The sequence below is a fragment of the Eleutherodactylus coqui genome, chromosome 1, assembly GCF_035609145.1.
Source record: "Eleutherodactylus coqui strain aEleCoq1 chromosome 1, aEleCoq1.hap1, whole genome shotgun sequence".
NCBI lineage: Eukaryota > Metazoa > Chordata > Amphibia > Anura > Eleutherodactylidae > Eleutherodactylus > Eleutherodactylus coqui.
Genome location: NC_089837.1, coordinates 284,824,997 through 284,851,193, shown reverse-complemented (window position 1 = coordinate 284,851,193; position 26,197 = coordinate 284,824,997). Strand labels below are relative to the sequence as shown.

Sequence of the window (26,197 nt, the reverse complement as noted above, 5' to 3'; positions counted from 1 at the left end):
CTCGATAGGAAGAGGAGTCTAGCTGCCACATTTGATATGGATTGAGGATGGGAGATTCTGGTGTGGGGAAGGCTGATTAGCAGACAGTTGCAGTAATCGGCTTCTATTGACTTCAATGGAAGCTGTACCTGTGGGATCTGCGGCAAAATGGAGCATGCTGCGATTTGTTTCCGGACCAGAAGGTCTGCAAAACAAATCTGCATGCTTTAATTAAACTGCAAACGCCCATGATTTTCTATGAGGGACTTGAACTCCGGATCATCTGCACGGGTGCCCTACGCGGATCCCAGAATTGAAACCTGTTCATAGACATGAGCCCTAAGTCTAAGAAAAAGGGAGGACATGATATTTGAGACAGCAAACAGGCAGTCTGTGATATTTTGGAGCAATGGTGCTGAGATGTCACCGGAAGAGGTGTGTAGCTGGGGGTCATCAGTGTAGAGGAGGCTGAGGACCGTGCCCTGGGACCCCAACAGCAAGGGGAAGCGGAAAGGAGGTAGAAACAGCAAAGAAGACGCTGAAAGAGTGGTCAGAGAGGTAAGAAGAGAACCAGGAAAGAACAGTGCCCTTTTGGGCTCATGCACAGACGGACAGGATACGCATGCGGTTTTACGCTGAGGGAATCCAGCGGTGATAAACAAAAAAGTCCCCACTGCGATCGCGGAAAACCGTACTTTTTACCACATTTTTCCACGGTTTTCATTATTATATTAGTGGAGACTTCCCATTGCGGAAAATAGAAAATGCCGCAATTTTTTCCCTACGTCGTAAATCCGCGGCAGAATCCCACATGTGAGGACTGAGCTATCAGTTTTAATAGAACCTAAAAGCTACGTTATTCTGATGCGAATTTACGCCACAGGGAAAACGGCATAAATCCATCCGTGGACATTAGCCTTTAGGCCGCTGGAGCGAAGGATAGCAAGGAGGATGTCATAGTCAACTGTGTCAAATACAGCCGAGATGTCAAGTTGGATTAGTAGGGAGTAATCACCCCTTGATTTGACCATTGAGAGATCATTTGATACTTCTGTGAGGGCAGTTTTGATCAAGCATAGGGGGGCGAAAGTCGGCCTGTAGGGGGTCGAGAAGAGAGTTTTTAGAGAGAAAGTGTGTAAGGCAGGAATAGACCAGGCATTTTAAAAGTTTGGAGATAAAGGGGAAATTTGAGATGGGTCAGTAGTTGGCAGCGTCATTTTTGTCAAGGGTCGGCCTCTTTAGCAGAGGGGATATGATGGAGTGTTTGAATGAGGAGGGGAAGATGCCTGAGCTTAGGGAGATGGTGGTGAGTTGGCTAATGACAGCCGGGGAAAGTGACCAGAGGATATGTGAGGAGAGGAGATCGCTGGCGCAGGTGGTGGGGCAAGCAGAGGAAAGCAGCCTGGAGACATCTTCCTTTTTTCCTCCGTCATTGGTTCAGATAGTGACTGAGTGATAGATACAGTGCCAAAGAGATCAGATAGTTTTGATTTTTTCTTTGAAATGGGCGGCTAGCTCTCTGGCACTGAGATCCGTCACGGGGCCCTGTTCTTTGTGGTTGAGGAGGGAGTGGATGGTGTCGAACAGTTGTTTAGGGTTGTGGGATAATGAGGAGACGGAGGTGAAATAAACTTGTTTAGCATGGTGGAGGAGCAAAGTTATAGGTTTTGAGTATAAATTTGAAGTGGAAGAAGTCTGCGGGCTGTTTTGACTTTCTCCACAGCTGTTCAGCACACATAGAGCATCACCGAATGATGCGCATTTGGGACATGAGCTAGGGTTGCCGCGGTCTACAGAAGGAAAACTGAAACTTCTAGCACTCGTGTAAACTAGTCCAGACACAGCTAGCACGGATGTAAAAAAATATATATATAAATTCAACCTCTATAAAGCAGGAGCCATTTCTCTTCAGCGTAAAGGTAGGTGAAGGGGCCAAAAATAAAATCAACTCAGGCAAATGCCGTATATCAATCTTACACCCCCTCCTAATTACAAGCCCAACTTGAATCCAGAATTATGAAATCATAGGGCGTGAGAGCCACAAATGGGATAAGGTGCCTGGAGCCAAATGACATCTTCAGCAGTCAATGGAGGAAGAGAATTTTGCTCTTTTAAGGGAGACTGAAGTCTTATACCATCTTGTCAGCGTTTTATTAGAATTTTCCTGTATTCTGAGGCCACTCTCACACATACCGCCCGGCGTCCCAATTGCCGCGCTAATTGCAGTACAATGGGGCCTCACAAATATGCACTTTAATGTGGCGTATTTAACGCTGTGATTGTTGAGCGCCGTCTGTTCTATTTTTCAGTGTTTTCTAAAGCCCCTCATTACCCGTCACAATGATGGGATGCGTTAAAAAGTGCTGTCAAACGCTGTACCATGCGTTCAAAAACACTGCTTGAAATCGTGGTAAAAATGCTGCGATTTTGAGAAACATTTTCTGAACACGTGTAAGAATGACCTGATACAACTAGAGAAACCATGAGAGTGGTTAAGTATACATTTTTTTCATCTCTTGTGAACTTCAAATTCAATTCTGACTCTCAGGCCCTAATGTAGTTTGGGGTAAGAGGTGAGGAAGAGTCTAATAGAAGCCTATGGATTCTAGAAATTAATTTGGATCAGTGCGTCATAATGGGGAAGAAATGACCTTGTAACATGGATGCTAACAGCTGCCAAACATTTAAAGGAGATGTCCCGCGCCGAAACGGGTTTTTTTTTTTTTTAAACCCCCCCCCCGTTCGGCGCGAGACAACCCCGATGCAGGGGTTAAAAAAACCACCCGCACAGCGCTTACCTGAATCCCGGCGGTCCGGCGTCTTCATACTCACCTGCTGAAGATGGCCGCCGGGATCCTCTGTCTTCATGGACCGCAGGGCTTCTGTGCGGTCCATTGCCGATTCCAGCCTCCTGATTGGCTGGAATCGGCACGTGACGGGGCGGAGCTACACGGAGCCCCATAGAGAAGAGGAGAAGACCCGGACTGCGCAAGCGCGGCTAATTTGGCCATCGGAGGGCGAAAATTAGTCGGCACCATGGAGACGAGGACGCCAGCAACGGAGCAGGTAAGTATAAAACTTTTTATAACTTCTGTATGGCTCATAATTAATGCACAATGTACATTACAAAGTGCATTATTATGGCCATGCAGAAGTGTATAGACCCACTTGCTGCCTCGGGACAACCCCTTTAATTCCAAAACATTGGCGCTCTCAACTGTGGTTTGAAAAAATTGAACATACTAGGAGCTAATTTGATAAAGTCTGGAATAGATGGGTTGCACATAATATGACACTTCAATTATCCCCTCTAGGGCTCTCTTTTGTTATCAGGACGTTCGTATGTTCTAGTACATGTTTCACTCTACTCTGGTATTTTGATTGACTAAAACATGATGCTATTATTTGATGGTACAAGCTATCACTCATTGTATTCTATGTTTATTGATATACAAACTGCTACTTGTAATGTTCAAAAAAGGTGTACAGATACAGAATGTACTGATATATCTTCAATGTAAAGATGTTCTGAGGTTACTTCAGAACACATTTTGATTGCGGTCTCTTGCTCAGATACACCACTTTGAGTGCTTTCTAACTGCTTTAATTTGAAAGTTTTCAATGTAAAAAAAATTGGGGAAAAAAAAAACTATAGCAGGAGCCAAAATAAAAAGTATTTAAACACATACAAAAAGGAAAGAAAAACAAAAAGCCTACTTCTCACACCTCTCCCTCTCTGTTGTTTAATCAAACAGATGCTTTTCTTTTAAATCTACCCCTCTTTCCTAGGATACAACCTCTCTTATCTTTGCGACAAAATCTGCTACTGCTGGGGTGATGACTGCATCCGATAGGCAGTAATCAGCTTCCAAGCCCGATGTAATGCTCTCTAAATTCCACATATTTTGGGATTAAGATCAACATCGACAAGACATATTTTTAAATTATCTGTAGAACTCCACTCCAAAAATTCATGCGATTTTATACAATCCCAGACCATATGCATTAAATCTACGCTATCCATATAACATTTTGGACAGTCTAAGTTAAATCTAATACCCATGTTAAACAACTTTAATGAGTAAGATAAACTCTATACACTAAGTACAATTGCGATACGCATTGACTTTCAGACAGAGATAACACTGGACTCATACCTACACTATAGCCCATTTATCTTTGCTAACATGGCCAAAATCTTTTTCCCATTTTTCTTTTACCTTTATTGGGAATTGCTGTAAAAAGTAAGAAAGCATCTATTTATATAAATAAGACATTACACCCTTCGTAACTCCAGAACACCCAAAATAATTCACCAAAGAGTGTTGAACTATAAGCACAGATACTGACCGGGCCTGAGCAGCAAATGCATGTCGTAACTGGAAAAAATAACTATAAGGGACATCATAAAGCTCTCTTAAAGGGGTTGTCTCGCGAAAGCAAGTGGGTCTATACACTTCTGTATGGCCATATTAATGCACTTTGTAATATATATCGTGCATTAAATATGAGCCATACAGAAGTTATTCACTTACCTGCTCCGTTGCTAGCGACCCCGTTGCCATGGTTCCGTCTAACTTCGGTGTCTTCTTGCTTTTTTAGACGCGCTTGCGCAGATGGATCTTCTCCCTTCGGCTGGTCTTGGAAGCATCGGCGTTTTGGCTCCGCCCCCTTGTACGCGTCATCGTGTAGCTCCTCCCCCGTCATGTGCCGATTCCAGCCAATCAGGAGGCTGGAACCGCCACACATCATGGGGGCGGAGCTACGCGATGACACGTACAAGGGGGCGGAGCCAAAACGCCGATGCTTCCAAGACCAGCCGAAGGGAGAAGATCCATCTGCGCAAGCGCGTCTAAAAAAGCAAGAAGACACCGAAGTTAGACGGAACCATGGCAACGGGGACGCTAGCAACGGAGCAGGTAAGTGAATAACTTCTGTATGGCTCATATTTAATGCACGATATATATTACAAAGTGCATTAATATGGCCATACAGAAGTGTATAGACCCACTTGCTTTCGCGAGACAACCCCTTTAATTGCTCAAAACTATGAAAAAGACCCCTAGAATGTACTTGTTCCAAAAGATTATCCCTCTCGTCTCCCATAAAGAGAAAATCCCTCTAATTAAAAAAAAAAAAATCTCTGACAATTTAGGGTTCCTCCAGAGGTGCACATACAGTACATCCATCTAGTTGCAAAATCTGCTTACATTTATTACACAATTTAATGATTGAAATAATTGTCGGATATAGTCCCTCTTTTCCTCCTTTCATCCCTCTCTCACACACCATTATAGGGGTGGCTATAACCTGTCATTTTAAAAATTAATCTACCATTCAACCCCATCCCATTTCTATCAAAACATTAGGAATTGCCAATCCTCCAGATTGTTTATCCCTTTGAAGGCTCTCCAAGTTTATTCTAGCAGATTTCTTCTTCCATAATAAACTCCTAGTTATCGTATGGAGTCTAAATACAAATATTGTGATAGAATCCAAAATGGAGCGCTTTGAAATATATTTAGGAGTTGTGGCATCAGAACCATTTTAAAAAGATTTCCCCTGTCAATTATCAACAATGGGGGAGGATTCTAGACCTTGACCTTATCTTTAACACTTTCCAATCCACTGTCTGACATCTGAAGACATTTTGATTGAAGGCTGTACAGCTCCGATGTCGGAAGATGTCCAGCAGGGTATTCTTACAGTATATTACTTGCTGCTCTGTGGTTGGGGGCCTCTCCAGCATGTTCCATACCACAGTACAGGCTCTAGCCAGCAGATGGCGCCATCGTATAATGGCAGAAAGAGAAAGCCCCCTAGGAAACCCTGAATCAAAAATGGGATTGAAAAGGGTTAAACCTTCATTCCAATGGAAGCAGATTGACAGACATATAGTCGTGAGGCATAGAAGATAGCACAACTCCCAAATATTTGAATTCCTTCACTATTTGAAATCGTGATATTCCAATAAATACTCCACCAGCAAAGGATCTAAAGGAAGAAGTACATAATTCTCCAATTAATAGTAGGCCTGATATCTTACCAAATATAGAAACAATTGGCATAATAGGACTCACGTTCAACAGCAGACCATCTGCATATAATGAGATGCGACTGCCTTAACAAACCAGCCAGGGCCCTGATTGCCAAGCAAAGAAGTGGGGACAGAACACCCCTGCCATGTTCCCCTCCTCAATATCATCCATCCCGAAATATGAGCATCTAGCCTCGCTGTTGCCCTTGGCATTGAATAGAGTGCAAATTTCTCATTTTCCGTTTAGGAATTAAGACAATAATAGCATTTCTCATTGATGGTGAACGTATGCCTTCATGCAATGATTCATTAGCCACCATCAATAAGTGCGGCAGAGGGAACGTGGGAACGCTTAAAAATTCATTTGGAAGACCATCCAACCCTTCCCTTAACACATTCCGTGTCAAAGGAGAATCTAGCCTCACTCACTGATCATCCAACAAAGAGCAGGCTCACACATGGGTATGAGTAAAACGCTGCCTGTATAACTGCTGTGAGCGCTGGCGTTTCACTGCATATGGCAGTGATTTTGGACTGCCCATGACAATGTACCTCACGCATGCAGTCCCATTTTTTTGTTTAACTTCCCACTCCCGCTTAGCAACGCTGCGTATAAATGGCGCACCTACGCAATGTAATTGCATATGTAAAGTGTTTACTATGCACCCATAGAGAACAATAGGGCTTAATTGTGTGTAATATGCTGTAAAATAGAACATGCTGCATTCTTTTTTCCACACATATCATATACAATGTATATACGTGAATGGATCAATGAAAATCAATGTACTTTCATTGGATCCATGTGAGCACATCACACGCAAAAGGCCAAATGCACACGCACGGAAATTCCGCAACGGGACTTCTCACAAAATTTCCGCCCGTAACCGCTGCCATAGGATTGCATTAGATAATGCAATCCTATGCAGACAGACGCAATTTGAACCTGTGAAAACTCACGCGGTAAACAAATCGCGGCATGTCCTATTTCTGTGCAAGCCTCTGAGAGCTTGCACAGAAATATCACTTGTGACACGCCGGCTCTGGTCTGAGCGGCTGTGCGACAGCCAGCGCAAAGCAGCGAGAGACGCCGGTAGGAGGTGAGCCGCGGGGGCCACTGTAGGGGCAGGGCTCGCATCCCGCTGCAAGAATTCTTGCAGCGGAATCCGACCCAGCCGTTTGCATAAGTGATTAAATTACGCTCGTGTGAGCCAGTCCAAAATTGGCTATTGCACCCGAGCCAAATATTCCTAAAGATCTTTACAATCCACACTTAATTTAGAAGCATACAGCTTTTTTTTAAAGATAGAGCAAAAAAGTCTCCAAAATTCCATCCTCCTTTATAACCGATGAATTATTAGTCCATCTTAATGCTGCAACATAAGATAAGGATTCCTGTGCCCTAATACAAGCCAAAAACCTACCCCCCGCTTTCCCTTCCTCAAAGATATTTCACTTCGTAAAATGATGCTTATTTTTTGCAACACTTCTCAGATGATCTGCTAGTTGAGACTGTGCCTCTTCTGCGTGATTAAGGGGAGAATATCTATATGCTTGCTCTGCATCTAACACTTGTCGCTGAAGGGCCCTTATGATATCCCGAGATTTAGACTTATGTAGGCTAATTTTCAGCATCTAATGACCACGTATAAATGCCTTCATAGCATCCCACATCGCAGACACTGAGCAAGAACCAATATTAATCTGAAAAAATTCCAATAGAGCATCCTCCATTCTGGCATTACCATCAAGCAGATTCAACCAAAAAGAATTTAACCTCCAAACTCTATCCAAACCAAATACCCCCAAGACTCATATAAGCATACACAGTTAGTGGTAGATATTCCACTCTATGAATTTAGGGACATATTGATGGGAGCGTCTAATCGGGAGATTTATTATAAAAAAAAGTTCACATTGTGAACTGGAATAACAAGGGTATTGTCAAACTTACAGATTTCTCAACCTCCGTAGATCATATAAACCTAATTACATTAATAAGCGTGCGAAAGTTGTTAGGGAAGAAGAAGCCACTACAGGGCCTTTATTAAATCTTTTCAAACAGGGATCCAGATTATTATAAAAATCTCCCACAATTTATGTAGAAACATATAGGGAATATAGCCCCAAATTTCATCACCTTCTTAATACATTCGCTAGAAATATGGAGAGGGGATATATTGCCATCAAACAACATTTCTTCTGCGCAATAACATATTTAAGACAAACAAATCTCCTTATAAAATTGGTAAAAGATGACTCACACTAAAGGCCCATTTACACCAGCCAATGATCGCTTAAAAAAAAAATTCGCTAATAGGCGCATCTAAATCTGCACCCATAGTGTGCTTTTCGGGCAATGCTAGCTGATCCTTAAATTCAGTCAAACCTAAAAATCATCAGTTAGCCTTATCAGCAGTTCTCCACGGGGAGTGCTGATAGCATTGTTTCCACCTGGAGAACAAAGGATCTGAGTGCAGATAATAGCCCTTGGGCTATTAACTGCATTCAGCTAAGGCTTCATTTACACTCCTGTCCACGGGCGTTGCGAAATCCTGAGGCAAATCTCTGCCTCGGGAGCCGCCGCCCGGGAGCAGGAGCTAGCAGGCGGATCTCTGCGGTCAGCCTATCTGACAGATAGGCTGACCGCGGAGAATCGCGGCAATTCGCAGCATGCTGCGAATTGCCAGCAGCGAGTGGAGAATCGCTATGATTCTCCGCTCGTGGACAGGGGGGAAGCACTTAGCATAGTAACGCGTTCCCAGCGGCCGGATTATCGCAATTCAAAAACGCCCATGGACAGGCAGACTTAAATGCTACTAAGTAGCTGAGTAGCTACTTAATAGTTTATGCTGAATGATCGCTCAAAGCTGTCACTCAAACTGTCGTTTTAGCGATCTTTAAGAGATCATCTGCTGATGTAAATGGGCCTTTAGAGATATTTTAAAGGATCAGTACACTTAGTCTATGTGAATAACTCAAGTACACAGAATGAAAAGAATGTGCCTATACAGAATGGTGAAGCAAGTGTACAGTATTTCCTGCTAAGTGCTTCTATAGGCAAACAATAGCTGGTTGAAATTATAATATCCTATTGAACCATGGTAAATAATATTCATTATGTATTTTTACACAGAATTTAAGACACTGGATGAATTGCATGGTAGAGGAGAAAGAGAGAGAAGTGGAGAAAAAAAAAACACCCTGCCACACCCATCCCCATACACACCATACCTAGGGTTCCTGGGCCTAGTCAAATGATAATGATAATGGTAAAAGAAAAATCCTACTATTACAGTAAGGTCACTAATACTAACGAGCAGTAACCAGTAATCTCCAAGCTATCTAACATAGAATCTCATTGCAAGCAGTCAAATACTGTACCAATAATCCACTAATAAATAGGCTACGTAGTACTGCTATATCAATGTTGTTCATGATTATCAATCCAGTAGAGGCAGCTTCCCTAGAATTCGGAAAGAAAAAAGTTTCCCCTTGCATCAGAACCATCAACCATGCCGGATACAAAATAGCATAAGGGCACCTGTCCACGGCCGGGATGGAATATCGCTAGCGATATTCTGCTGCGGGGGAGGAGGAATACAAGGTCTCCACAGTAAGCCTATAATAAATGATAGGCTTATCGCGGCATGCCACGATTTTAATCACGCAAGCGGAAAATCGCTATGATTCTTCGCTCGTGAGCAGTAGGCTGTGCTTTCCATAGTTCTTCTATGGAAAGTGTGTCATGTAAGCTCCACGTGCGATTTATCACCGAGGATCCCACAATGACACCTCGCCCGTGGACAGCCAGCCTAAGACAGCTAAAAAAAATGGATGCAGTTTCAAGAGGTTATGTCCACTGAATATTCTGGAAAAATAGCTGTACGATGACAATCCATAGTTAACTCTTTCTCTTGCTTTCTTTAAAATAATGTCCCGATCTCTAGAATGCAGGAGTTTTATCAAATCAATTCTTGGCGTGGCAAAAGATGGAGGTGGTTTAGTAGGAACACTACGACCCCTTTTCACAGCAAACAAAGTTGACGAAATATCTTCCCCAATAGTTGATTTCAGCCATCTCTCAAAAAAAGTCCTTCCACCTTTTCTGGAACCCCCACGAGTCACCAATTATTTCTTCTTAGTCCACTTTCCAGATCATCTGCTTTATATTGCAAAGTAAGGATATTTACTAATTGTATTCTGCATAGGAATGATTTTTTCTTCCATCTAATTAATACATATGACTGCTTTAGACAATCTTTCAGTAACTTTCTGCTAATCGCTTCAATATCCTCTTTCAGTTTACCAGAGAAGGGAGCCAAAACAGTATTGCTTTTACTCACAGCTAGAAAAGCATCACGTTGAGTAGGTTCATTTTGTGTATCAGTTTGCATATCCGCACCACTAGCTTGTTCTGAAATGGCCTGCATAATAGTATTCTCAGAGGCAGATAAGGCAGGTGAAGCATATAAAACAGGGCCATGGTTACCCTTCTCAACAGAGTGAGATAACATTAAAAGTCCCATCAGAAGGGTTAATGCAACAATCACCCCGCTCAATATTTGATATTACCTCTAATGTTGCACAGGCAGTCTTACGGTGCACAGTATTCGCAGAAGCATTTGTAGATATCTGCACCTGAGCGCCATAATGCAGCGCACAGTGCACCGCCAGTTTCTTTCCTCCTCATCATCACAACTCAGTTAAAGAATCGATCAGCCTGTGGGTTAACAGGAACCAAGGTGCAGCACAACCAAAGGCCCAGGGATCACCAAGACCAGGATCTGTGGTTATAAAATGTCACTGTTATGCCCAGTGATTGGCTGCATCAGTCACAGATGCTGGTCAGCAGCAACCAGGAAGGATAGAGTGTTTGTGAAGAAATTTTAAGTTGCTTCACAACCACTTTAACCCTTTCCACACCAATGCCTGGCCTGTGCCGACATCATGAGCTTCTTCTATAGCTTCGATGTCAGAACAGGCCCGCCACTGCAGTGCAGGAGTGAATCTGCACCACTCAATAAGCGCTATGTAATGCAGAAATCATGTGACCACCGGGAACCTCTTGACCTCAGCTGTCACTCACAGCCGAAATCAGGCCTTGCCGCATCAGAAGGATGAACATACCCCTCCAGGTATTAACAGAGGCTGATCAGCCGATGGCGTCCAGTGACGCCGGTAATAAACAGAGGTGCATCAAGACGAAGAAGAGAGAATGCGGAAGTGTTACTTCCGCAATCCACCCGGCGATCATGTAACCGCTAGCACCCTCCTGATCTCAGAAGGGTGAAGGGAGAATGCCATTCTGCCCAGCTGCAAAGAAATTGGAGCTGCAGAGAATGGCCCCCTTCACACGGGTGGAAATTCTGCGGGGGGATTTCCCACAGAATTTCCGCCTGTGGACACTGCCATAGGATTGCATTAGAAATGCAATCCTAGACAGACAGCCGCGATTTGTCCGCGTGAAATCACACACGAAAAACAAGTCGCGGCATGCTCTATTTCTGTGCGGGTCTCGCAGAGACACACAGAGAAATGTCACTCCCGGGCCCCCCTGCTCCGCTCTGCGCATGTGCTGACTGGACGTCAGCCAGCACATCAGAGAGCTGCAGCCGCGGGAGCAGGTGAGAGCCACACTGGTCCCTGCAGGGGCGCGGGTCGGGTCCCGCTGCGAGAATTCTCGCAGCAGAATCGGACCCGGCCGTCTGCAGGCAACCAATGGAAGGGGGAAAAATGGATTAGTAAGGGTTAAGATCAGCTGGACCCCTTTAGGCCGCCTGCACACGGGCGGAAATCCTGCGGCGGGATTTCCGCCACTGAAAGCCTGCATAGGAGTGCATTACAATACGCACTCCTATGCAAACAAACCGCAGCATGTCCTATTTTTGTGCGGGGCTCGCAGAGCCTCGCACAGAAACGTCACTCACCCGACCGCCGGGCGCGGGTGAGTACGCGCTCGTCTCTGCAGGCGCTCGTGTCGGGTCCCGCGGCGAGAATTCTCGCCGCCGGATCCGACCCGCTCGTCTGCAGGCGGCCTTAAGATCAGGACTCTGACTTGGTCATTCTAAAACACAAATCTCCTATTTTAACCAAACTTTAGTTGATTAACTTTTTTTCACTGTTTTAGTGCATCGCCCAACATCTGCATCACCCAACGTCTCTTCAGCTTGTGGTCATTGACTGCTCCCCTTACATTTCCCTGTAAAATGTTTTGAAACACCTTAAAATTCATTATTCGCTCAATGATCATAACATGTCCAGGCAGAGACAGCAAAGAAGCTCCAGAAAATGATGCTCCGTCCTACCATGCTTCACAGCTGGGATGATGTGTTAGTGTTGGTGTGCACTTTCCTCCATACGTAGCATGTAGCTTTTGTGCTATAAAGTTCCACTGACACCTCATCTCTCCATAGAACATTTTCCCAGAAGTATTGTGGAACATCCAGCTGGTCTTGGACAGACCTGGATGGACTGATGTACGCTCAGGTCTTTAGCAAAGTTTTTATAGCCTTTTCCAGTTTTGTGTGTTCTGAGATTACACTAATTAATTTTGGTGGAAAAACAGATTTGGCAGCAACAAACATTGTTAGCCTTTATTTAAGGGGCAAAGCAACTGTCTGGCTGGGTTCACACATGCGGAAACCCCACGGAAATCTCGCGGAATGACCGCAGCAGGACCACACCGAAATACCGTGAGATTTCCGTGGCAGAAATGCAGATTTGCTACCAGCATTCCGCTGCAGCCATCTCTTCCCATAGAGAGGAGGGATGGCCGCAGCAGAGACGATGATAGAATTGACATGCCATTGCTTTGAATTCCACGCGGCATGCCAGTTTCATTGCAACAGCTTCTCTGCAGCGTGTGGACAAGATTTTTGCAAATCTCGTCCACTTTGCTGCTTTATCCTGGCATAAAAACTGCCGTCGGAATTTCCATGCAGAAATTCCATGGCAATTCCGCCGCATGTGAACCCAGCCTAAGGGCTCTTTACCACGAGCGTAGACATTTTTATATGCACCCGCCAGCACCGTAAAAACACACAAATCTAACGTTCGTGCACCCATTTAAACGACATGGGCCTGGGGCGTTTATGCCAAGGCTGCAATGCCGTTGCCTCCCCTTCCCTCCCCCTCGCCGTCCCATGTCCTCTCTCCTTCCCTCCGGCTATTTGCAATGGGAATGGGGGTGGATCTAAGCATCAGCCCCCTCCCCTTGTCCGCAGCCATATATAGGAGGGGGCGGAGCGTCCCACCCCCTCCCAATGCAAACAGCCAGAGGGGAGGAGAAGGGATGAGAGAAGGGGGCGGGAGTTTAGCAGTCATGCTGCTAAACTCCCTCCCACCTCCCTTCTCCGGCCACTGTGATTGGCTCCCAAAGATGCCTATGCAGTGTCCGACATATTCCGGACACAAAGATAGTTTCAGGACTATCTTTGCTGCTCGGCGCTATATTTGATGGCGCTTTTACGCCGTGGGAATACGCCTGTGTGATCTTATGAATTGGAATCCAATGCATCAAATGGTAGCATATTTCGGTCAGCCGTGAAAACGGCGGCCGATATACGCCCGTGTGAATAAGCCCTTAAGCTCACACTTCCATACTCATCTCCCTAATTGATATCCCTTTGCCACTTAGCTCTTGGAGATGTCATTAACATAAAGGTTCACTTACTTTTTCTCCCTGCGCAATGGATGTTTATGTGTTATTAGTTTAGTTAGGCTGCATTCCCACGAACGTATATCGGCTCGGTTTTCACGCCGGGCCGATATACGTCGTCCTCATCTGCAGGGGGGGGGAGGGGAATGGAAGGGCCAGGAGCAGGAACTGAGCCCCTGCCCCCTCTCCGCCCCTCTGCAATGAAAGGAGGCGGGATGGGGCGGGGCTGAGTTGCGAGAATTAGCCCGGCCCCCGTTCCGCCTCTCCCCATTGCAAATAGTGCAGAGGGGCGGAGAGGAGGCAGAGAGGGGGCGGGAGCTCAGTTCCTGCGTGAAAACCGAGCCGATATACGTTCGTGGGAATGCACCCTTAGATTGTGTTTACCTATACAATTGTGATTTGGACAAGGACTCATTCACACAAGCGTATTTGAATTGTGTACTATGCGCGGGATGTGCATGCGTATAATATGCAATACATCATGGTAATTCAAATACTTTGATTTTCACAATGTCCCACTCATACCAGTTTTTTTTCATTGCTTTTAATCTGCGTGTAAAAAAGAACGCAGCATGTTCTATTTTACTGCGTATTACGCTCGATAGAGCCCATTGTTCTCTTTAAGCATATAATAAATGCCACACATACCCAATTACATTGCGTATGTGCGGGTGTTAAATATGCAATGCCACGAAGGCCTCGTTCAGATGTACGCCGTTTTCACGCACGATAGCCACGCAAAAAGATTGTGGCTATACTGCTCTAAAGATTGGGTGAACTGGTTAATTCCTGCTACTTGAAGTAGTCTGTTTAGACGATCCGAGGTGCGTGCTTTCCAGCTCCCATGTCTATGGAAAGCACACAGCGAAGATAGGACAGATCCCATCTATGCCCGCACCACGGAGCTAGAGGCGGGCATAACACTTCCATGTCCTACCTTCGGCAGGTGTAAGCGTTTTGTGTGTCTAAAATTCATTCATCTGAACGATTCTATAGGAAACCATTGATTCTATTTAGACGTGGTCTTTTTGTGCGCCTAATAGCGCTCGTCTGAACGAGGCCTAAGAGACAGAGGGGGGAAGATAAAAGGAAACTAGTCACACTGCGCATTACAGCGTGCGTGACATAGGCTGTCATGCTCAGTGCACAATTGCTGCCATACACAGCGATTGCCGGCTCACACAGTGGTAAAACGCTACATAATACACGCAGCATTTTACACATACGGAAGTAACATTTAGACGACATTTAATTAATAATCAATGTGGAATTCAGGTAATTCCAAAGGGTTCACTTACTTTTACATTTGCAAGAATAAGTAAAATCATGAAATGCTCAGATTTTAGAGAATAAAGTATAAAGAAACCCATTCCATACTGAGGTATAGTGGTGGAGCCATAGTCACAGTTGCGGCTGGGCCCTATAAGCCCCCTAAACACACAGTAACTATCCCGTTAATGGTCAGGCAGAGCGTAGCTGAATCATCCTGCCCAATCAAAGAGAGAATTAGGAACCATACAGTAGCCGCAGCGATGTCCTCTCTACCTCCTCGCATTTATTTCTATGGTCAGTGCAGGGATAAAACAGAAGGCTGAATGCAGTCTGGAGAGGTGAGTAACCACTGGACCCAGGTATGCAGCATTAACTCCTTCACTGCCCTAAACCAGCAGAAATTCTTACATTAACCTCTTCACTTCTAAGACCATTAGGAATCCTGACAATCCTGGCAGTTGCATAGATTCCTATGGGAGCCTATGCTAGCTGCCGGAGAAGGGAGGTGGGAGGGAGTTTAGCACCGTGATTGCTAAACTTCCTCCCCCTTCTCTTCTCCTCTCCACCCTTTGCCGCTTTTTTGCTGGCTGCGGACAAGGGACGGGAGCTTAGCTCTGTCCCCTCCCATTGCAAACGGCTGAAGGGGAGGAGAGAGGAAGTGAGCTGGTGAGGGGCAGGGAAGGCGGAATGTCTCTCCAGGCCCAACGGCATTGTGGCCTTAGCGCATATGCACCGGGCCCTTTGCTGCTCAGGCGTTTTTATGGCACTGGCGAGCGCGCATAAAACGCCTATGGCCATGTAAATTTGCCCTTAGTTTGGTCTCACAGCAGTGTAATCGCATTATGCGTGCATTTGCTCTGCTTATTTGTGCAATGGGCATTGCATATTTGCACGCGCATCTGCGTTTGGAAAAGTACTTTTCACACGCACAAATTGTGTGCATTTGCACGCACATTAAACATGTTCCCATGAAGTGGGCAATTAAGTTAATAAGTTCACTGTGTATTACTTTTCGGTTCAAATGCGCAGAAAAATAGAGCGAAAGGTGCGTGCAGAATATGCTTATGTGAACGAACCTAATGAAATTAAAGGGGTTGTCCCGAGGCAGCAAGTGGGGTTAAGCACTTCTGTATGGCCATAATAATGCACTTTGTAATATACATTGTGCATTAATTATGAGCCATACAGAAGTTATAAAAAGTTTTATACTTACCTGCTCCGTTGCTAGCGTCCTCGTCTCCATGGTGCCGACTAATTTTCGGCCTCCGATGGCCAAATTAGCCGCGCTTGCGCAGTCCGGGTCTTCTGTAGTCTTCTATGGAGCCGCTCGTGCCAGAGAGCGGCTCCGTGTAGCTCCGCCCCGTCACGTGCCGATTCCAGCCAATCAGGAGGCTGGAATCGGCAGTGGACCGCACAGAAGAGCTGCGGTCCACGAAGACAGAGGATCCCGGCGGCCATCTTCAGCGGTAAGTATTGAAGTCACCGGAGCGCGGGGATTAAGGTAAGCGCTCCGGTAAGCTTCCTTTACTTCCCTGCATCGGGGTTGTCTCGCGCCGAACGGGGGGGGGGGGGTTGAAAAAAAAAAAAACCCGTTTCGGCGCGGGACATCTCCTTTAATGGGTTCTATTCACTGTGTAGTGACCGCACTAATATTCTACATGCCAAACGCTGTGTAAATACGTTCATGTGACACAGGCGGATTGTCGCTGGTATAGCTGTCGGGCACTTATGCCATGACAGCTTATGCACCCACTAGTCGTACTTTGTAAAAAAGGTACATATAGGGCTTATTCACACAATACACAGTGAATAGTGTCCACTGATTTCAATGGGTTTGTTGGCATGAGCAGATTTTGCACCCGAATTTTAAAAAAAATGTGCATGTTCTATTTTCACGTGTATCGCATAGCACATATTACACTAATTTTACTTAATTTCTCAATAAAATCAATGGGAGCATGCTTGCGTGTTTTTTTGTGAGTGCAGAAACGCACCCAAGGAATACAGTAAAGCACACACAGGTACTCTCAAAAATGCAACGCCAATTGCAAAAATACTCAGCACAAATGTGCACGTAAATGCGCTTACGCCCGTGTGAAACTGGCCTTACGAAGGTTCCATAAACAAAAGTGTAACCAATGCGATTCTAGGGTGTTGTGGCCATCATGTGTTTCTTCAGGATCGTGATGTAATAGATACGGTAACTGCAGCCATCAAAAGAACATTTTATTATGCGCATTATTAATAGAAAATGTGAAAATTCCCGTGAAGGGGGATGTTCGACGGCACTAAATTGTGCCTGTTTTTCACAGACTTGGGAGGCAGTCAACTCAGCGCGTGTGCAGGTGCTGCTTCTAGATCATGCGTTATGTCTGACAGTACAAGAATAGCTGGAAGTCGGACAGCTTCACCAAAGTCAGGAAAAGAAGGCAGGCAGAATTTACCTGGCTCCATTTTAAAATGTGGTAGGCACGGTATGGGGGGTTTAAATGTCAACAGGCTGGAGGCGTTTTTGGGTGAACATCTTTTTAGAGTTGAAGTGAAGTAAGAAGAGGACCCCTGAAACCACCCAAAGACCAGGTGAATATGCAAACTCCACGCAGCTGGCCCTCAAGTTGTTGCTAAACTCCAGGTCCCATCATGCCCAGCCAGCTGGCAGAGTACAAGGGGGGTCGTGGTTCTTCAGCAGTTGTTTAACCACAAGAACAGGCCAAGCAGCCACTTCATGCTGCAGTCTAGTCCTGCTACTAATCCCCAATAGTTAATAAAGAAAAAAAAAATCATGTAAAACTATATTATGCTATGGCTGCCTGCAGACGGTCGGGTCGGATCCCACTGCGAGAATTCTCGCAGTGGGACCCGAACCGAGCCCCTGCAGGGACCAGAGCCATCGGCCCGGGAGTGACATTTCTGTGCGGGGCTCTGCGAGACCCGCACAGAAATAGAGCATTCTGCGATTTGTTTGCAGCGTGTGATTTCACGTGGACAAATCGCGGCCGTCTGCCTAGGATTGCTTTTTCTAACACAATCCTATGGCAGCTTCCACGGGCGGAAATTCTGTGGGAAATCCCGCTGCGGAATTTACGCCCGTGTGCAGGGGGGATTTGTTCGGGAAAAAATTAAGCACCTGGAAGAAGTTATCGTTTTGCTGCAAAACTCGGCATGCAGTTACATCTCAGGCAGATATACCAATGCTTAGAGTTGTGGCATGATTAGATGAATGGTCTTGCCACCAGATGCCCTGAAAGCGGTTCCACCCTTGACCTATGGAAAGTCTCTCAGAGGCTACTTGTGTGTCGTGAGCTCTTTTCCTGCTTGTGTAGAGCTTGTTGACCATTAGATGCCTTAACAAAGCAATCAAAGATATTTCACCCAGTTACCTGAGTTTGAGAGGAGCATATTATTGAAATGTAAGAAGCTGGATGGTCATCTCAATCAATTGCCCGCAACCTGGGCCATTCTGACCAGACTGTTAGGAGGCGTTGGACCAGTGGATGCGTGAGGGCACACACACAAGGCGACCGGGCCCGGGACACCCTCGAAAGACCAGAAGTAGAGAGAATCATCTGATTCTCCAACAAGCACAAGCAGCTCCAACTATTTTGTTGTCCGCCATCCAGAGATAGGTGACACCATAATTATAGGCTTTGCTATGGAGTGGCGCACTGCCCCCACTGCTGGTGTGATGTTCTGGGGGGCCATCACATATGACAGTCTGTCACCCCTAGTAGTAGGGGTACGAGGGATAATGACAGCTCAGCTATAGCCTCATGTGTTCCTCTCATGGCAGGGCTTCCAAGAGGCATTTCCCAGCAGGATAATGCCCGGCCACAAACAACAAGGGTATCACAGGAATACCTCTGCCACATTGCTAAACTTCTGTGGTCTGCCCAGTCATCAGATTTATTGCAAATAAAACATGTATAGGACCATCTGGGATGCCAACTTTGACAGCCTATGAGTTTGCACGATCTAGAGGTTCAGTTACAGCAAATGTGGACTGATATGCCGCAAGATACAATAAGGAATCTGTATGCCTCCATGCCCGCCCGTAAAACATCTTGTATCCAAGCTAGAGAAGGTACAACAGGGTACTGGAGCCTCCATGCCCGCTTGTATCACATCTTGTATCCCAGCTAGTCGGTACAACAGGGTACTAAAGCCTCCATACCCACCTGTATCACATCTTGTATCCAAGCTAGAGGCGGTACAACAGGGTACTAGAGCCTCCATGCCTTCCCATATCACACCTTGTATCCAGGCTAGAGGCGGTACAACAGGGTACTAGAGCCTCCATGCCTGCCCATATCACACCTTGTATCCAGGCTAGAGGCGGTACAACAGGGTACTAGAGCCTCCCTACAAGGGGTCTGTTTTCCACAATACATTCTCCTTTTGCTCTGACATTGTAATAATTAGTATAAATGTTCCAATGACATATAAAGTTTCCTTCTATCCTCCCAGGTGTCTTTCTTCTGCCTCACACATGATATGTAACTACATCACACAGGAGACTCCTCAAGCAATCTGGGCTGTTCTGCCAACAGTGAGAAGCTGGCAGGGCTGACTGCAAGCATCACGTCCGTCTATGAGGGTCTCTGGTGCTGCTCACACTGATGCCAGGCTAACCCTCCCCACGGGGACCAGGATGGCACACAAGCCTTGACAATGCGCGCACAGGTGGTAACCAACGCGAAGGTTAATCCCTATTGTCACACAACATGACAAGCCACAAGTTCAGCCGCCTCCTCCCCGGTGACATCAGCAGCAGCCCCGCTCTCCCAGGTCACAGTGAGATGGGCAGCCCCGGCACAGAGCAGCAGCCCCCCTAAGAACCAGGCCCGTCTCGCACCCATTGTGAGGGGAGGCAGACATCGGGGGAGGGGAGGCAAGAACCTCTCCAAAGTTTAAAGGCAGAAAGGGACGAGCGGAGGACGGGGCGGGCAGAGATGCTGCTCGGAAGGGACCGTCCTCGCACTTTGTGAAGGAATGCAGGGCTCTGGTTAGGGACTTCCTGCCCGCACACGGCGGCACACAAGTGGCAGTGAGTGACAATAGCTTCGGGGCACAACTAGTCATCCCAAGTCCGAGCGAGCCCGGTCAGCTGTGCGCACATGACGGGGCAGGAAAAGTTGTGGGAGAGCAGTGCCATGCGCCGGGCACCATGCTCCAGATGCCCGCAACTACTCACCGTCCACCCTGCAGAGGAGCAGCCAGGCGAGGGCACAGGCGGCGCGCAGGAGCCCGGCACTAGAGCCTCTTCTCCACGCCATGACTGTGCGCGGAATGCCGCCTGCCCACCGCTCCCCGAATCGCAGCTGCTGTAACACAACGCGGCTCCCAGCCCCTGCCTCACAATGCTTGGAGCATGGAGGGGGTGGTGGCTGGGATGCGTCGCAGAACCCGAGCCGACTGGGAGGGGCCAGGCCAGACAGATCTCAGAGGTCACCCGAGAGCTACCGGGGACCCCTGGAGTGGCATGAGAGCCGGGGACATCCTCCCTGCATGTGGGCTCGGCTCTTCCGCCCATCGGTGCGAGTGCACAGTGTGCTGCCCGCTAAGGGGCCGCGATCTCCGTTATAAGGGGGGCCGGGAGGAGACTGCTCGCCCATCGGTAGGCTGCACGGCCACTTCCAACGACAGGCTAGTTAGTGTTTATGGCTCCCTTTATATAATACATCCCGAATTCTAGAATGGATCTGGCTGATGGGCGAGGTGCCTATGGAGGCACAGCGCACCGCCTATTCCAGGCATCACTTATCATTTCATGGAATCTAGTGCACAAATGACCTTTCTTGCCACTAACTTCCCGCCCCTTTGTAGATCCTTATGCCACAATCTTGTTCTGGTTGCCACAAACGGTTGCTGAATATGTTGGGCATAGAGGTAGGTTAGGTTGGCACAGTGTACATGACAAAAGTACCAGCTGCAACACATGTGATTCCCTATCAGGAACAAAGTTAGGCTTTAACATTTCCCGGTAACAAGCTTCCAGCATTGTCACCGAGCTGCACCCCTCCAGCAGCAGATCCGGCTACTTGCCATGAATAGTTTCCTGATATCCATCTGCATTTATAGTTGCCGAGCAAAGATTGAAGTCCATTCCATTCATCCTCTGAACTCCTTGGACGTGCTCAGGTGACGCTGTTGGGCATGCACTTTGTCATTTACTTGCGAACTGTCACTTAAAGGGAACCTGTTACCAGTTATGAGGACCATCATCTAAGTGATGGTGCTCATAGGGTAGGAGCCCAGGGAGGTATTTTTCATACCCACTTCCTAATGCCCGCGCTGTCAGCCTCAAACGTTGGTACATGGACCATGCAGTAGAGTCAAAGCTGCAGGTTGTGTGTGAACACTTCCATAGAGATTAATAGGAGTGCACAGCGTGGAGTGTAAGTCCAAATCACGGTCCAGGCGCTGAACGCATGGTCTGCCAGCTGGCTTTCGGGGCTGCAGTGTGGGCACTGGGAGGCAGATCAGTATAAAAAATACCTCCCTAGGTTCCTGCCCTATGAGCACCATAACTTATTATATGGTGCTCATAGCCAGTGACAGGTTCCCTTTAACTCAGCCGTCCCTAAACGCATGAATTGCTGCAGTTGCTCACTCACAAAAATACCTGATTGAACCTGTTCTTAGCATTGTTGCCCCTGTGAGAATTGAGTAAGGCCACTCTCACACATGTGCTTGTAAAAACGCTGCGTTTACTGCATTTTCAGCTGCGTTGACATGCGTTTTTGACCGAGTTTTCAGCACAGTTATAAATGCAGCCAAGCAAGCTGATAATGTCAGAACTGTAAAAACGCAGTAACCTCACTCTACCGTATTCAGCAAGTGCTTAAAATGCACCCCATTAATTTCAATGGGCGGAGCATCACGTTTTAAACGCAGAAACGCATGAAAATAGAACATACAGTGATTGAAAAACAGCATTAAAATGCTGCATTTAGCGCTTATCTGAGAAGCCCAATTGAAATCAATGGTAGTGATTGACAGCGTTCAGTGCTGCGCTGCAAACGCTGTGTTAAACCCTGGAAGAAACACCTGTGTGAGAATGGCCTAAGGCTGCAAGGCAGCTTAGCACCCATCTGTTACAGCTCTTGGTCCTTAATAGGTTAAAAGGAATCTGTTGTGTACTTTATGCCATGCTCACTGAGGGCTGCATAAGGTAGACAGATATGCTCATTTCAGTGATGTGTCATTTATATAAGAATGTGCAGGGAGTTTGGACAACTTGCAGCTTCTTCCTGTATGTTTCTGCAGCTCCTAAAAGGAGAGGAGTCCAGCATATTCATGAGGATGTAGCAGCCCCGCCCATCTGGCCTGATTGGCAGTTTTCTCAATATGCAGTGTTATAGCTTGAAGTCAGGTTGGATAAGCAGGACTAGCAGGGGCTCATAAACTGGAATCCTCTCTTGCTGGGATCTGCAGAAATGTTTAGAAACAAGCAGTAAATTCCTAAACACCACTGCATATTACCCTATAAGTAACATACTGCTGGAATCAGCATGTCTGTCACTACTTTATGCTGCCCTAAATCAGCACAGCATAAAGTACATGGCAGATTTCCTTTAACTTAGGCCGCCTGCAGACGAGCGGATCGGATCCGGCGGCGAGAATTCTCGCCGCGGGACCCGACCCGAGTGCCTGCAGTGACAAGCGCGTACTCACCCGCGCCCGGCGGCCCCGGCTCTTTCATGTGCCGGCTGCCGGGCAGCCGGCACATGCGCAGACCGGAGCTGGCAGCCGGGTGAGTGACGTTTCTGTGCGAGGCTCTGCGAGCCCCGCACAGAAATAGGACATGCCGCGGTTTATTTGCCGCGCGACATTTCGCGCGGCCATCTGCATAGGAGTGCGTATTGTAATGCACTCCTATGCAGGCTTTCAGTGGCGGAAATCCCGCAGGAAATACTGCCGCGGGATTTCCGCCCGTGTGCTGGCGGCCTAAAGATAATTATCTTACCTAACTTATACAGGACCCAGCTAGAGGGACGTCCATTTTTGACTTAATATTAACTAACAAACCTAACAGAATAATATGTGTACAAGTTGAGGGGCACCTGGGAAACAGTGACCATAATATAATTTCTACTTGTCTTTCAAAGCGGAGTTTTATAGGAGAACTATGAAAATACTAAACTTTAGGAAGGCAAAGTTCGATCACCTTAGAGATGCCCTTAACCTTATTAACGTGGACAATGTCCTCAAAAATAAGAGTGCAAACAACAAATGGGGAACATTTTAAAACATCCTAAATACTTTGCTGGAGGTTCATACCTTACAGGAATAAAAGGGTTTGGAGTAGGAGAAAACCAATATGGCTCAATAAAGATGTAAAGAGGGTAATAAATAATAAAAAAAGTTTACTACTAGAACAAGAAAGCAGTGAAGAAGCGCAAAAACCCTCTAAGGAAAAAAAAAATTATGTAAAAAGCAGCAACGATGGAGACAAAGAGACTTATTGCCAAAGACAGTAAAACTATTCCTTTAACTGTTCTTCAATAGTAAAAAGATTAATACTGAAAGTGTTGGCCCTTTAAAAATAATGCAAGAAAAATTGTAGAGGTTGATGAAGAGAAAGCAGATCTATTAAATAGTTTTTTCTCAGTGTATTCACAGAAGACAGTGAAATGTCAGATGAAATGCAGAGTAATGAAGTAAACTCTCCCCCAAATGTCACCAATTTAACCCAAGAAAAAGTGCAGACCCACTTTAAAAAGATTAAAATAGACGAATCGCCAGGTCGCGATAGTTTACACCCCTGGGTTCTGAGGGAATTAAAGGGGTTGTCTCGCGAAAGCAAGTGGGGTTATACACTTCTGTATGGCCATATTAATGCACTTTGTAATATACATCGTGCTTTAAATATGAGCCATACAGAAGTTATTCACTTACCCACTCCGTTGCTGGCGTCCCCGTCTCCATGGCTCCGTCTAATTTCAGCGTCTAATCGCCCGATTAGACACGCTTGCGCAGAAGGGTCTTCTCCCTTCTGGTCGGTCCGGGCACGAGCAGCGTTCTGGCTCCGCCCCCTTCTACGCATCATCGCGTAGCTCCACCCCATCACGTGTGCCGATTCCAGCCAATCAGGAGGCTGGAATCGGCAATGGAACGCAAGACATCCACGGTGCACCATGGGAGAAGACCCGCGGTGCACCATGGGAGAAAACCGCGGTGCATCCCTGGGAAAGGACTGGCGGCCAACTTTGGAAGAAGTTTTATAAGTTGCTGAAACGCTAGAACGGTGAGTAGAAACCATCGTTAAAAGCCATTTACACTTGTGCATAGTAATGTTTGCTTTAGAAGGGGGACTGGGCAAAAAAAAAAAAATTCACTTTTGCCTCGAGACAACCCCTTTAAGTAATGTGATAGACCATTTTTCTTATATTTAGGGACTCCATAGTGATGGGGTCTGTTCCACTGAACTGGCACATCATTAATGTGGTGTCAATATTCAAAAAGGGGTTTAAAAAGTGAACCCGGAGACTACAGGCCCGTAAGTCTTACTTCTAATGGGAGTAAAATCTTTGAAGGGTTTTAAGAGATGCAATTCTGGAGTACCTGAAGGAAAATAACTGTATAACCCAGTATCAGTATGGGTTTATAAGGGGTTGCTCCCGTCAAACAAATCTGATCCGCATCTGAGGGTGGACATCACTTGCTTTTTTCTTGCTCGTTTTTTTTTTCACGCGATATCGCTGCGTTTTTTTAACACAATTGTCAATGAGACTTTCTAATGTTAAAAACTCATCACACAAAAATCGCAAAGCACAAACTTGCAATGCATTATTAAAATTATAAAGTCCCATTGACAATCGCGTTAAAAAAACGCAGCAATATCGCGTGAAAAAAAGCGCACATGGAAAACGCAAGTGGGTGTCCACCCTAAGAAAAGGGAAGTTCTAGACTGGATTGCGGAGAGTCATTGAATCTTGTATATCTAGACTTTTCCAAAGTGTTAGATACTGTGCCGCATAAAAGGTTGTTATATAACAAGGGCAAATACTTGGTCTAGACGAGAATGTGGGTAAGTAACTGATTCCATGATATACCCCTCTTTGCATCCAAGCTAGAGGCGACACCTCCCTAGAGGTTCCCTTCAAGTGTTCAGTTTTCCACAATAAATTATTCTTTTGCTCTGATATTGTAATCACTGACTTATATCAATGTTATAATAAGACATATAAAGCTTCATTTGAATTTGACAACTCCTAGGTGCTTGATTTTTTTTCTTACAACTAGTGTATAAGAGAACATTTATAACGCAACGGCTTAGATACAGTAGCCCAACTCTAGTAACCTCTATATAATGCAGTCATCATAGCCACCATATAAGGGCGCCTACCCACTTGCGTTTGCGATTTTCGTGCGTGAAAAACGCAGCGTTTTTGGCGCGTTTTTCGCGCCTTTTCCGTTAATTTCCATTGACATTCATGGGTGCATTAAGAGAAAAATAAGGACACATATGCAACTGACAGTTCCTATGTGAAAAATTGCAACGGACCGAAAAAAAAAACGCAAATGGACAAGAACACATTCTATACTAATTGCTCTTCAGAAAAAACGCAAAACGCAAAGGAAAAAAAATCGCAAGTGGGTAGGCGCCCTTAGGGTGCCTTTCCACTGCGTTTTTTTTAATGTTGCGTTTTTTTAACGCAAATGTAAATAGGCATTTCTAAAAGCGCATCGCACAAAAATCGCAAAGCACAAACTTGCGAGTATTGTGCAATGCGTTTTTAACATTAGAAAGCCCTATTGACAGTCGCATTAAAAAATGCAAGTGGAAAGACACCCTTATAGTCAGATACTACCCTGTTTCCCTGAAAATAAAACATCCCCTGAAAATAAGACACAGCATGATTTTCCAGAATTTTTGAGGATGCAAAATGATTTTTCAGGCTTTTTGAGGATGCTGGAAATAGAAGCCCTACTCCAAAATTAAGCCCTGCTTACAGTTAATTTAAAAAGTCAATTTAAATAGTGTCCAGGCAGCTATACATGTAAAAAAGTTAAACCTTTTTGAACAAAAATTAATATAAGACACTGTCTTATTTTCGGAGAAACATGGTAGTTCTACACAGTGATAGTGATTACAGTGCAGTTACCTCCAGTAATTACAAGCAACATCTTCTCTGATTGGTATTGTATGCTTTTTATTTTCTTCTTGTTTTGTAGCAGCTTCTATGGCGAGAATAAATGGGTTCACATACATACAGACCAAATATTAATCAAGTTTACTTGAAGTG

The 26,197-nt window shown here is 45.7% G+C and overlaps 1 protein-coding gene across 1 annotated transcript in view; it reads right to left on the bottom strand.

The window, feature by feature from the left end:
- Positions 1-20,293, bottom strand: part of NECTIN3 (nectin cell adhesion molecule 3) — an 87,337-nt gene extending 67,044 nt beyond the window's left edge. The window contains exon 1 of the mRNA XM_066572388.1: positions 20,140-20,293. Coding sequence (XP_066428485.1) covers positions 20,140-20,221 — 82 coding nt within the window. The 5' untranslated portion in view covers positions 20,222-20,293. The remainder of the gene's footprint in view (positions 1-20,139) is intronic.
- Positions 20,294-26,197: the final 5,904 nt, after the last annotated feature.